Here is a 14,177-nt window from a genome sequence, read left to right on the forward strand (position 1 = left end):
GTATTTCGATTGACCCTCTTTAAGTGACCGAATGTTGAAGAAATGCTCCTTTTACCCTTTTCATGCTTCAAAGGAAAGTTTGCTTCAAAGAAAAGCCATGCAGTCCAAAACGTGGTCATGTAAATATATTAGAAAAAATGATCAAGTATAAGATTAATTTAAAATTTAATTATAAAGAAAAAAATTGTAGTAAGAATATTCACAAATGAGAAATTGATTTGGGTATAATTTAAGACAAAATCTAAAATTATAGATTAAGACAAACTATTCCAAATTATAAAGGTGTAGATAATCAATTGAAAGATTTAATTTAAAAAGAAGTTAATTATTTTATATTATTTTTTAAAGAATAGATAAAAAGTTTGAACATTATTTCTAATTATATTCAAATCGTATTCTAATTTAATATGGTAAGATGAATTTTGGAGCAAAATTTTCAAGATTGACAACTTTTTCTTTCATTTTGAAGGCAGTATAAACTACTTTCGGTATGACAATACCAACCAGCAGTATGCAAGATTACTAGGTATAGATTTAGAATTATCTAACGAGACTTACATTACATGTGAAATGAGAAGGTAGATACGCATTTGAAATGCCCCGTTCTTGGTGTAAACTGATCGTCTCCTTGCTTTTTCTGAATTTCTTGTTCTGTATCGTGTAGATGCAACCCTCAAATACAAAATGAAAAATCGTAACAAGAAAAATATTGCTAAAGCAACCGTTTTTATATTATATAATTATTTGTAAGCCTCAATATATTATTAATTGTTCATTAAAAAATTAAAAATTATTAAAATTATAAACAACATAATTCTCATGTGTTTTTTTTTTACATTACAAAATAAAATAAAAAATACAGAGTGACAAACACAACATTTAATTTGCTGTTATTATTATAATGATTATAATTCACTTTAACATGCCAGTAAATAATAACGAATTAAAATTAAGTATTTAAGTTCAGTGTTAATAAAATCGGACCGACCCAATCGGGTCAACCGGGAACTGGTCATATAACCGGTCCGGTTAAAGCAACGGACTGGTCATGCATCAGAATCACTGCGACCTGGTTCGATCCGGCCGATTTTCATAAAAATCGGTGATCCGGTGACCCGACCCGGTCCAAAAAAAAATTCCAATTTTTTTTTGTTTTAAAATAAAAATCATGGACATATTTGAATATTTTTTTGCTTATTGACTTACAGAAGTGTTATGTACCTACAACACTAATATTATCTCAATTATTTACTATACAGAAAATTTTGATTTGATTTATAGTTAAAAATGTCGTTTCTGAACCTAAAGCCTCATATCACGATCATTACATCTTTGTTTGATCCTTTATTGGATAATAATATGTGATTTATTATTTTTTATATTAAAATATTTGAAATTTGTATCATTTTTTTTATATTTGTGTATGTTTATAATTTTTTAATATAAATTATAAAATTATATATAATTATCGGGTCATGCAGTTGAACCAGTGATCTATAATCCAACGACCCAGTAACTCGATAAGATCAATAAAATAAATTGAATTTTTTGGTTGGCCAGATACATTGGGTTAGCCAGATAAGCATGAATGGCCAATCAAAAAAACAAAGATGGATAAGTTTTGTTAGTTGATGAGTGTGGTGGTACCAAAAGCAGGAAAAAATGTTCAATTCAAACACCAAACCTAAATTCAATCAAAGGTTATGATAAAAAGGTCAAGTGAGTTAACAAACCTAACATAGGGTAACAAATTCACATCATGCGTGCCATCCCTTTTTAATTCTGATTCTCTCTCTCTCTCTCTCTCCTTCTTCTTCCTCTTTCTCTTTGTCTGTCACTGTCTTTCGGGCAAGTTCTCTCTCTCTATCTGCTTCTTGTTTAGAACGAAGGAATGTGCTGTGTGCTTTCTTTGCTGAGATGTCATGATTTTCTGCAACTTTAGGGCTCTGAGCTGGAATTTGAACATACCCTTTTTCTCCTTTGTGATTTTGTTTACTGCTCTTTGTTCTGCATAGTCCCTAGATTCAGTTTTTTCAATTGGGTATACGAGTTTCATTTGAGTTTGATTTCGAGATAAAAATTTCATTTTTCTTCGTCTTCTTCTTCTTCTTTCGTGATTTGCACTTTGTCTGTGAAGCCCCATGATTCTATCTATTCGCTTTATGATTTACTGGCATCGTGAATTAGTCCAATTGGGTTTTTCAAAAAATTGGAACGGATGATATACTATCTTTGCTTTTTTTGGGGTGCTATTCAGTTTTAGAGTGAGAATTTTCAAGCATACCAAATGTGAACTTTTACTTCAGTTGCTTGCTTTCAGATTGATTCAGACTAGAATACTGTTGGGATTTGATGCTATCCATAAATTGAACAAATAAAATGAAAAAGTTGAAGTGATTGAGTATTATGATTTTATTTTATTTTTTAATCTTTTTCATGCTTTTTACAGGTTAGTTTACAATGACTGAACCTTCCAAGGTCATTCATGTTCGAAACGTGGGGCACGAAATATCTGAAGTACTCTCTCTTTATCTCTGTATTGCTGGATGTCTGTATGGTTTGTAGTTGCTATATGTTTTAGTAATATGACAATGTCATGGCTGTGGTATGGATCAATTGCTTTAGCTTTGTTTTGAAATGAGGAGAACTAGTCATTGGCCAAGAGGGTGAATGAAGTGGGTGGTATCTGGGGCCTGCTTGATTTCCATTCTCTAAATAAAATTTATCAAACAGATTTTTTTATAGTAATAAGTTACTCTACCTACCTCTTTTTTTCTTGAGATTCTGATTTAACAGTGTTGGAAATTGGTAGGTATGTAAAAGAGGTAAGTTGAATAACCTATTTTTTTTTATATTCTATTCTAATTCTCAAAAAAAAAAAAAACACAATTAAACAAAGCATTGGATTCTAAAAACTAAAGGCTATATATTGTTTTTAGAATCAATTCTTACGTAATACTATTATAAAAACAATTTTTTTAATTCTTTAATTCTTATAATTAAAATATAGTTTTTAAAAACAATAAACAAGCAAGCCCCTTGGGAAATAACTGTTTTAGAAACTTCTTGTAAATGGTTCTATGTTTTATATTTTTGTTAGAGTAAAGCCCATTTTGGGTCCACAATTCTCACTTTAGTCCCTTAAAAAAATTAGTCGTCTGATCCCTATGAAATTCAAAGTGGATTCATTTTAGTCTTTTTGAGGGACTAATATGGATCTTTTTTGAATTTATGAGGGATCACGATATCAACTAAATGGGTTCACTTTGAATTTATTAGGGACCTCGGGACTAATATTTTTTTTGTAAGGGACTAAAGTGAGGACCATGCTTTTTGTTAAGAACCAAAAGGGGCTTTACTCTTTTTGTTATTGATTGTAACCATTTTTGTAAGCTCTAACGTCTGTCCCTAAACTAGATAGATTTTGAATATATAGCGGTAGAAGTTGCATGGTTATCTTCTATCTCTTTTTCCCGTTTGTTGCCACCTTCATATTGGATGTCAGTTTCTGCCTAGAAATGTTGTCGTTTCATTGAATGGCTCGAGTCTTGCTGGCTGCAAAGCATTTTTGTTCTTTTTCTCTCTTTGTGTGTTTGTTTGTTTTGTTTTATTGTTTTTAATTAGACCACGTAAGCTCATTTATTTTGGTCTATTTCTGCTTTCTGTCCAGATGTTTGGATAATGAGTATTTGAATTCATAATTTTAGATCTTAGTATGTGTTGTCTTAGCAGAGCGTAAATTATTTTTCCTTTTTAAGTACAATTTTGCACTAAAATGTTATTAGGACTCTTAGTTTCTGAAGCTCTTGAAAGATTTAAAACTTTTGCCTCCTTTGGTTGCAGAATGATTTACTTCAGCTATTTCAGCCTTTTGGAGTCATAACAAAGCTTGTGATGCTGCGTGCAAAAAATCAGGTTTTCTTTTTCATGCCTGTAAATGAGACTGTCTGTTTTACTTAGAGTTTTAATGGGTTCTTCATTTTGTCATTTTTTGTTTGTACATTCTGCCATGTTTGCAGGCTCTTCTCCAAATGCAAGATGTTCCATCTGCAGTTAGTGCTTTACAATTTTATGCAAGTATTCAACCAAGCATAAGGTACAAATAGCTAGTTTATTTCTGTCTTTTAGAACTGTACCTGATTGCCTAGACTATTGTTTTGATAACTTGGTATTTGATGTCATATTTGAAGATTTGCAGTGCTCTATTTATTCCCATTGATATTAAGATTGCCTTAACAATCTAATTCTCTTTTTGTTCCATTCTAGGGGAAGGAATGTTTATGTACAGTTTTCCTCACATCAAGAGCTAACAACAATGGATCAGAATCAAGGACGAGGAGATGAGGTTGGCATTTGTTCAAATTTTGGAATAAAAAAAAATTATGCTTCATTTTGTTGTTGATTGCTGAGAAAAGCAGAGAGAATTGATCGGCCCATTTTTGGGTATTTTTGCTTTTTCTTTTTTATGTGATATTTTCCCCCTATATCTTTGTATTGTTGTCTTAGACTGTTCCATTTTATTGGATTCATTGTGTTAAAATGCTATGTTCTGTAGATTTCTTTTTCTCTTTATCATGTACTTCTCTATTTATTCTCCTTTCTCTCTATCTCTTCTCTTTCTCTATGCTGTTCTGCTGTCGGGAACTCTCTGGATGCACAGCCAAACCGAATTCTCTTAGTTACAGTTCATCACATGCTGTATCCTATAACAGTGGATGTGCTGTATCAAGTATTTTCTCCTCATGGATCTGTGGAAAAGATTGTAACATTTCAGAAGTCAGCTGGTCAGATTCTCTCAGATTTCTCCCTTTCTTTCCCTATTAAGTCTTTTGTGCTTTTGGACTTTGACTGGGTGGATTGAGGTTATATTTTGGTCATGCAATAATTTATTTTGAAATATATAAATATTTTTTTTTTCCTTTTGTATTTAAATAGAAAAATATTTTACTGAAAGTTTTGTACTTGGAAGAGCCCAACGGTGTCGATTGATCCATGTAGCCAACCCACATTGTAGGCCAAAACTTGGTTGTTGTATGAAAATGGGAAAATAGTAGAACAAGGTTCTTTAATTTTAATGAATTTGTAAGTGCTCTGGTTTTTTTATGTGTAGTGGAATGCTTCTCCATTTTCAACACATTTTGCATATGCCCTTGCCTTGTAACCAGATATTAGGATTGTGATTGCATTTATGGACAAAAAAATATCATTATATTATATTTATGCATGTATAGTTTGTGTGTTCTACTAATTGTTTCATCATGTATCTGCAAACTTTGTAGGCTTTCAAGCTCTTATCCAGTATCAATCATGTCAGAGTGCTGTTGCTGCAAGAAGTACACTTCAGGTTGTTTAACATTTCCTTTTAGCTTGGGACTTTACTTGGCTTGTTAATTCTGATATTGTTTCTGAATGGTGATTGAACTTTTGGAAATTTCTAGGGACGTAATATATATGATGGATGCTGTCAGCTGGACATTCAGTTCTCAAAGTAGGTTAAGTTTATCTAAACAATTTCATCATATATTGCCTTGTGGATTTATAGAACTTATGTTATGCTTGTGATTTGAGTCCTTTTGTAAACCCCCCACCCCCACCAAAAAAAACAAAAACAAAAACAAAATAAATAAAATAAAATAAATCCGTCTTTTTGTTTTCTCTCTCTTTATTTTTGATTTACTTTACTTTCTTATATGGACATTTAATTCATCTTAATTGCAGCCTTGATGAATTACAAGTGAACTACAATAATGACCGTTCAAGGTAATTCAGTCATTTTTTGTCTCTCTGTTTTTGTTCATTTCTTAATCCCTTTTTTAACATCTTATCTCATTGTTGCTGACTTTATTCCTCATTTTTCAAGGGACTTCACAAACCCAAATCTCCCTACAGAGCAGAAAGGCAGACCCTCTCAAGTGTGTTATGTTTGGTTCTTTATTTATCTATTTATTAATCAAATCATCTTGTTGATCTTTGCAAAGTCCATTCTAATATTTTTTTTGTCCTTCATCTTCTGGGAAACAGCCTGGATATGGTGATGCAGGAAACATGTATTCTGTTCAAGGTTCTGGAGCCAGGGCAGGTGCTAAATATTTTAAACTGCTTTGGTTGGTTTCTTTTGTCTGTCATATTGTGTTATTTTCCAGTGTACTAATGTTTGTCCTTTTTTCCCTCTTTCCAGTTGGATTTCCACAGGTGGGTATTTTTCACACCAAGTTAAAGTCCCAATTTGATTTATTCTTGCATAGTTGAATATATGAAGTTATTATCATTCTGCTTCTCATGAAAAGTAGCAGTGGAGATGTGTGATGACATCTCTTCTTTTTCTGATCTTTTTAAAATATAAATATACAAATCACCAAGTTTGTATGATTGTGACCTACCCCCATTTGTGGGAATTTTTGTTAATCTCAGAACAACTTAATGTTAGGGCTTTGTTTTTCAAATTGGGGTTTGACTGGGAAAAGGAGGAGCTTCTGTGTTGGGTTTTTGCTTATTCGACATTGTGGGATTTTCTTTCATTGAGATAAATGGCATGATAATATGAACATATTGCCATGATTGTTTAGCAAGCGGACTGCAGACATGCTTGCAAATGAGCTGTTTATTTTTTTTCTTTTTTTAAAAAAATTACTTATTTATTATTATTTTTTGAATTATAGATGGCCAATGCTGCAGCCATTGCAGCTGCATTTGGGGGAGGTTTGCCTCCTGGAATAACTGGGACAAATGACAGGTGTACAGTTCTTGTCTCAAATCTTAATCCTGATGTAAGCACTTTGTCTGGCTTCTTCTAGAAAGTTCTCAATCTCTCTCAGCTTATTTAGCTTTAAATTTGTTTATTTCAGAGAATAGATGAGGATAAACTGTTCAACTTATTCTCCATTTATGGGAATATTGTGAGAATTAAACTTCTCCGAAATAAACCAGACCATGCACTTATCCAGATGGGCGATGGCTTCCAAGCTGAATTGGCAGTGCACTTTCTGAAGGTTTGTTTCGTATATACCTTGCTGACCATATGCTGTGATGCTAGATTTTTGTGATATCTTTACTCAAGTGAGAAGTTATTGTTGTTTGTTTTATTTGTTATAGTTGTTTTCGCTGAAATAGCATTTCATATATTATTTTAATAATTTTTGTCTACAAATGGTACCAGTGGGTAACTAACAATTAAATCAACGCTTATTCAATTTAATAGCAGAATAATAAAACCAAGGAGCAACAGCAGTTTCTGAAATACATCCATGACAACATTTTATTGATTTTGATGAACTCACAAGAGTCACGTTCTCCTAATTACAGCAAAAGAAATAACAGACTCCAACCTCTCACACAATGACTGGGAAAAACACTGAAACGTAAATGCTTACAGACTCAACACTATAGAGTCCAAGAACTCTCAAAGACACTGAAAGACAACCATTACAGACTCCATAAGACTCCCCAAACAATTAATATAGCACCATAACCCAGTTCCCTCTACAAACAACCACCGATCTGCAGAGTTTTCCAATTTTCTTTCCTCCCAGTTAATTCCTATTTTTTGCACACCCCTCTCCTTTGCTCTCACCTCCAATATAACCTCACATTTCCCTGCTTCCCAATATCTTCTTCACCATTCAGCATCTGCCAGCTGTCCACTCCTTCCCTTTGTATAACTAACTTCATTCTTTTATTATCTTGTGGGACAGCCCCTTTACTCATTTCTTTACCTCTGCCTTGGCTTGAACCAGAATTATCATCTTGGGCTGTTGGGTTTGCTGCCTTCTTGTTGCCTTGTTGGACAGCAATTCGTTGTTGGGCTGAACGCCTTCTATCTCTCTTTCTTTTATAACTCCTTGGAAATGGCTCTAGTGACCCATCAAATACCAATGTCTATATTTGACAATTCATCACAAGTTTGTTAGTTATTTTGTATAATTTTAAAGCAGAATGAAGAAAGTTCGCTAAGAGAGAAATTGTATTTCTTTTTTCACAGGTTTGGTTCTAGTTGTTAGTTTTTAATTCAATTTATATTTAGGTGTCAACCTGAAAATTCATTATATTTTGATTATTCTTTTAATGATAAATTTACTTGAAAATACATCCTCCTCCCCAAGGAACTTGCCACTGAGGGTGTAAATAAATCAGACAGCCTATCAGGGGCCTACATCCTAGCCTACCTTAGGCCTGCTTTATTTTCTAAATAGAGCAGGTTTAGGCTTTTAGAAAAATTCATTTAAATTTTATGTCATATGCCCACTTTAAAAAGATTGGCCTAAAAGCCTGCAGGATAGCGTTTTAAATTTTTTAATAATATAATATATTTATGATATATATTGTTCACTTAAAAACATTCTGATATCATGATTTGTAACACTAATTTTCAAAGTAATAGGATTGATGTTATTTTAACAAATCATAAATATTTATTTAAAATTTAAGATATAATATTAAATTAAATTAGTAAAGAAAGTGTAAATTATATATATATATATATATAATATGAAATTTTCATGTGATCTTTATGAACATTATTTCATGTGTTAATGAAAATTTTATCTTTTATATTTTAGTTTGGTTTGGGTCTATAAACTTTAATTTGTAACTTGGTAGGCTTTTCAAACCGTGTCAGGCTTTTTAGGTTTTTAAAATAGGCCAATCCAGACCTATAAATCAAACCTTTAATAGGTTAATAGGCTAGTATAGGCTCTAAATGTTTTACATAGACTTACGCTATCAAAGGCAAAGGCTGGCCTAACCTGGCCCATTTACACCCCTGCTTGCTACCATATCTTCTGGCTGTCTCCAACTGTCCATGCAAATCTTTTAATCAGGTCTTATTGGTGGTTTTATTTTCATCCTGCCTTTGTATGTTTTGTGGAACAAGACTGAAATTGAAGGATCTATTTCATAAGGAGAGGAAATATTCATTTATCTGTTTATTCTGAGGATTTTTTTACTATTAAAAAACGCTGTGTGTATGGTATATTTGTTGTTCATTTGTAATTTTATTTGTGTTGTTTGGCATGCATTGATTCTGTTGAATGATTGGTATTCGTCCATGTTTTTGAAATGGTGGCTTTGAATATGCTGTTGATAAAAAGTCATAGTTGTAATATCCCGACAGGCTGACATTGTTTAATGTCAACAAATTTGAATAAACTAATCTTTAATTTTGATTGATGGTTTGAGTTGCTTCAGTGAGAAAATAAAAGAATGGTGAACTTGATTTTTCATTTTCTATACTGGATTGGTAGCAAATTACATTAAGATGATGTGATAGTGCATGTTTACATTGGATTTACTTCTTGTATCCTTTAGTCATCCTGCAAATTAATCTGTATACCTTGTCTAGTTTTGAACTGGTCACAAACATTTTCAAACTTGAGGTGTAGGGAGCCATGTTGTTTGGGAAAAGATTGGAGGTCAACTTTTCCAAGCATCCAAACATAACACAAGGTGCTGACACACATGAGTACATCAATTCAAATCTCAATCGTTTCAATCGTAATGCTGCTAAAAACTACCGGTATTGCTGCTCGCCAACAAAGATGATCCATTTGTCCACACTCCCACAAGACATCACTGATGAGGAGATTGTGAGCCTTCTAGAGGAGCATGGAACCATTGTCAACAGCAAGGTCTTTGAGATGAATGGGAAAAAACAGGCCCTGGTTCAGTTTGAGACCGAGGAGCAGGCTACTGAAGCTCTTGTGTGCAAGCATGCGAGCTCACTTTCTGGCTCAGTAATCAGGATCTCCTTTTCCCAGTTACAGAATATATGAGACTTTGTTAAGCACAGTAAGGACAAGGGTTCTGAATTTGGGAAGCATAATTTTTATGCAGATGATCGTCCTCTTCATTATATTGTAATGGTCACCTTGCTTACTAATTTACTGATAAGATCTTCTCTTTGACTTTTTCTCTTCTAATTATTTGCCTTCTCATCTGCATTGCTCTACTAGTGCTTTAGGTTGCTAACATAATGTAGTTAGGGGTAGATTTTTATGATTGTGGATAGGTCGAGTCTTTGAAGAATAGAAAGGAAGGGAAATCACTACCTTCTGCTGGAGGGATTGCTTTTTTATTTTATTTTTAAATCATTGTTGTATATGTTTTGTGATTCAGGCTAAGTAGGCCTTTCTGTTGTATTCTCAATCCATATCAAAATCTTCTTGTCCAACTTAGCAAATATCTATTGGTTTGCTCTCTCCTTTTGCAGCTACATATTTTCCTCTCCCTCCTTCAGTCTCTCTTTTCATCTCCTATTCTTCCTTCTTCCTTGCATTCTCATGGATTGAAAACATGTTGGTTATTTCTTCTCCTCCTCCTCCTTTTGACGATTTTCTCTACCCCTTTTATCCCTCTCAATCAGCTGGCTGAGAGAATGGAAATTGGAAACATTAGGTTAAGAGAGGGGCCTTTACTATATGTCCTCGGGCACTGCTTTAATGCTTCTTGTAGCAAGAAATTCTTACATTGGCTATGCCTATCGTAATCAACGGCATGGCTTCACAGGTTTAAAAGTGTATAGTTCAAAAGGATTAGAAGTTCTTACTTCAAAAGAAGGCAAGCAGGTGTGTACAGGCCAAGTTCCACTTTGATGGAATTTATATTTCAGTGGGTAAAAACTGGACATGTTATGACTAAAAGTCAAGGCTATATTCATCATGCCTGCAATGGGAAAAGAACAAAAATAGATAATGTATTTATTTATTAGAACTGAATTAACTGCAATTAGACGAATTTTTTCTTTTTTATTGAATAAACTGTTAGCTTTTTTGGGATGAATGATCTTTTTTTCTTTATTTTCTTCAAAGCCCCCTTCGTTCCATCTTTTAGCTAAAGGTTCATTAATTACTTTTACAAGATAATCCGAAAGTTTATTTCCATCTTGTGATGGGTATTCAATATATAATACTGAATGAGTTTGTACTTAAAAGCATAAGTTTATGAAAAATTTAATTTTGATTATGACATCAGAGTCTGTAATGAAGCGATTAAGGCCTGTGCAAAATTTGCCGGGCCTCATCTAAGGACAAAGGACTAAATGCAACTTCAAATTAATGAGATCCATCCTTAAGCTAATCTGATTAGTCTCTCTTTTTCCTCTGATTTCCCTCTGAGTTGTCACTTTAAATGAAATCACTATTGATCATAAACTGGAAAGAGTTTTGAGTAGAATTTTGGTTTAAATAATCAATTTGATCCTTCTTGGGTCTCTTTTTAGTTCAATTATTTAACAGGCAGTCATAGCAACAAAGTCTTAACGACCAAACGACCATTTTTCGTAAGGCTTCTTTTCTTGACCTTGAACCTTGAACCTTGAACCTTGTGTATAACATTGATCATTGAAAAAACTCGTTTAGGAGAATTTGTTGGCTTGTGTCACATGGCTTGAACTAACTTTGTCATCATCAAAGAGGCGACGCCGACCAGATCATGTCTCAAAAATATTTTTTTTCACCTTGTCTGTTTTACTCTATCTATATGTCTGGTCCTCCTTTGATTGCACTTAATATTCACAATATGAGATTGAGTACTGCTCCATCATTAAAGTGAGCTTTGAATTTTTTTTGCTTCTTATAGTGTTTTTGACATTACTTTGGTTGGTGTCGTTGCTTGAACGTGACAAAAATGCAAGGCTATCTTTTCAATATTAATTAAGGGTGGTCCTAACATTGTCCTTAAGTATTCAGGGTAATTGAATATCCTAAATGTTGGCCCAATGTTCAAAATTGAATGGCCAAAATCTAGGCCTACCCCTTTTGATTGTGGTGACAGGTGAATTATGTAGCACAGGCCTCCTTGGTCCCCTGTCCCCAAGCTACATATCATCTAATTTCCTTTTTTCTTCTTAGTTGATTCTTTTTCCTTTACTTAAATTGCTACGTTTATTTTTTATTTTTTATTTTTTATTTATTAGACTTCTTTTCCAAAAAAGTTGATTGAAAGAGTTCAAAAATTTGAATCTTTATTAATCATAGGAAAAAGTTCAACACGATGGCATATATATTTTGTCCACTCAACGCCGACTCTGGAATTATTGTCTGGTGTATGTTACAACAACTTGGATTTTTCTTTTAAAGTGTTATTTGACAAAGTCAAGTGAGATGTAGATACCAGCAGTCTAGCATGAAAATCCTTTATTATTTCTCTTTCAGACTTTCCTGTGGGCTAAAAATTTGTAAGGCACTGCTGCACAAATGTATTCTGTATGTTTCCTTCTTTTTTTTCTTTTCTTTTTTCCTAATTTTTTCTTTTATGCAGTTCACTAATAAGAGCATTCATTTGGTTTGCCAAAATCTACTTGGTGGTCCAAATTTGAAAATGTCAAATCAATAATTGTCATTTCTAATTAATTAAGTTGTCCCTTGCTTAAAAATAGGGTTGATCAGATGTAATGTTGCAGGAAATAAGTTATGTCATAGTACTCCCTTATAACTATGTATTCCGAAGAGTATATAGTTATAATATTAAAGTTTTTTTTTTCCCTCCACATCATCTGACAAGCTTCTAAAGAATGTCTGAAAAAAAAATTAATATTATTTCCTGGATGAATCGAAAAAAAAATCTTTATTGGTTCTACCTCCTCTTTTTTATGAAGAGAATGAATTTTTTTATCGAAGGATCATAAAAAAATGGGTCCGGACCTCTTGCCGTAATGATTTGGAAGATCCAAAGTCAAAAATAGTAGTCTTTTGCAACGTTATTCTTACATTTCCCTTAAACATATTCCTATTAAATGTTAGCTTCCTGCATGTGTATATTTTGGATTGCTAACGTGCATAACTAGTATTATTCTTCTACTTGAATTGTACGGATTTTATTTCTCTAATCAATAAAAAAATGTTAATGTTCGAGGCCCAGGTGGATCAATCTTTCTACCTTGCCTTGTTAAAAGTAACTAGAATTTTGTTTATATACGGCCAGGTCTTGCCAAAGTGATTGTTGAATATTAATTATGTTGCTGTCATCAAATTTTACGTAGCATGTATAAAACTCAATCAAATGACGGGGCAAAAATATTATTAAGGTAGAGAATCAAATATCAAATAAGAAAACTTAGGAGAGACCCTGAAACAGGTTCCAATCCTTATATATCTCTCTTTGTAAAAACAGCATAGTAAGAAGCATGTATGGTAAAATAAGAGTTCGCTTCCTTCTTGTTGAGACCATCAATAATAGCACGAGACCTGCTTTTGCAGCCTCATCTTGATACTTTTAATTATTAAACCTTGCTTTGCTTCACAATGTTCTGAGCCACAATGATAAGTTTAATTTAATAAAGGGTTAACACTCAACATAATACTTGATATCATGTAAGTTTATTGGGGTTCTGGGTAATCTTAGTTGGGTAGTCTTAGAGCACAAGTACTCGGGTCAAGGAAACTTGTCGGTGCTTCAACCACAAATTCCATGGATGATTTCTTTTTCCATAAATTTGGCTCCTTTTTTAGAACCAAAGTCAAAGTCGGTTAAATTTACCCATGATCGAATCTATTATCATTTTGTCATAAAAGTTTTCATCCTTTTTTGAAGATATTTTATTTCTTAAAAAATAAGTTGTTAATTAGATTTTTGTTGTTGAATACATTGAAAATCGAACACAACACCTACTACCCATTACTCATCCCCTCACCATTAGATTAGTTTTAGTGGCTGTTGTTAATTAGTTGAAAGTATATCAATACTTTTTTTTTAGTAAACTTGGGATGTTGAAAGATGAGACTAATTCCTTCGTGGTTTGGGATATAATAGTTTTTACCACTGATTCAAAGTGTTTCTAATCTAACCCATAATTTTATCAGCCATGGGTCCGACCTTTGAGCTATAGTCCCGCTACCAATTAAGCTACACCTCAAAAATACCCGATAGATGTATATCAACTAATCCACTTTTTTCGTAGGAACTTCGTAGTTATCTAGGATTAGTCCACTTATCTAGGGCTACTGACTTATCTAGTAACCCAATGGATGTACATAGCTCAATTAATAACATAGATTGACTAAATGGGAAAAAATTTGGGTTTGATTTTCACTAAATACAAAAATATATATTTAGGACGGGACAAAGAACTTTTTTTTTTTTTTTTGATAAATAGGGACAAAGAACTTTTACTGTGACTAAACCTCGATTCGAGATTAGTTCCATAGCCAACTCAATTAAAGAGGTGAAGCTTGTGAGGATACCCG

At 32.9% G+C, this 14,177-nt stretch overlaps 1 protein-coding gene across 2 annotated transcripts; it reads left to right on the forward strand.

Moving 5' to 3' along the window:
* Window positions 1–1,695: 1,695 nt before the first annotated feature.
* Window positions 1,696–10,506, forward strand: LOC133290976 (polypyrimidine tract-binding protein homolog 3). Of its 2 annotated transcripts, none has more exons than XM_061489136.1 (15): window positions 1,696–1,714; window positions 2,450–2,517; window positions 3,844–3,915; window positions 4,020–4,096; window positions 4,267–4,345; window positions 4,661–4,784; window positions 5,280–5,344; window positions 5,439–5,488; window positions 5,719–5,760; window positions 5,861–5,912; window positions 6,022–6,079; window positions 6,179–6,192; window positions 6,660–6,767; window positions 6,846–6,989; window positions 9,378–10,506. In XM_061489136.1, exons 2-15 carry the CDS (start codon window positions 2,461–2,463, stop codon window positions 9,765–9,767), a joined length of 1,332 nt encoding a protein of 443 aa, XP_061345120.1. In that variant the 5' UTR covers window positions 1,696–1,714; window positions 2,450–2,460; the 3' UTR covers window positions 9,768–10,506. The 2 variants fall into 2 exon arrangements, with proteins under 2 accessions (XP_061345120.1, XP_061345119.1); XM_061489135.1 differs by lacking the exon at window positions 1,696–1,714 and adding an exon at window positions 1,718–1,848.
* The last annotated feature ends 3,671 nt before the right edge of the window (window positions 10,507–14,177 follow it).

Source organism: Gastrolobium bilobum, unplaced genomic scaffold, assembly GCF_033153095.1.
Source record: "Gastrolobium bilobum isolate Gb01-03AN ecotype WA unplaced genomic scaffold, APGP_CSIRO_Gbil_v1 utg8260, whole genome shotgun sequence".
Classification (NCBI taxonomy): domain Eukaryota; kingdom Viridiplantae; phylum Streptophyta; class Magnoliopsida; order Fabales; family Fabaceae; genus Gastrolobium; species Gastrolobium bilobum.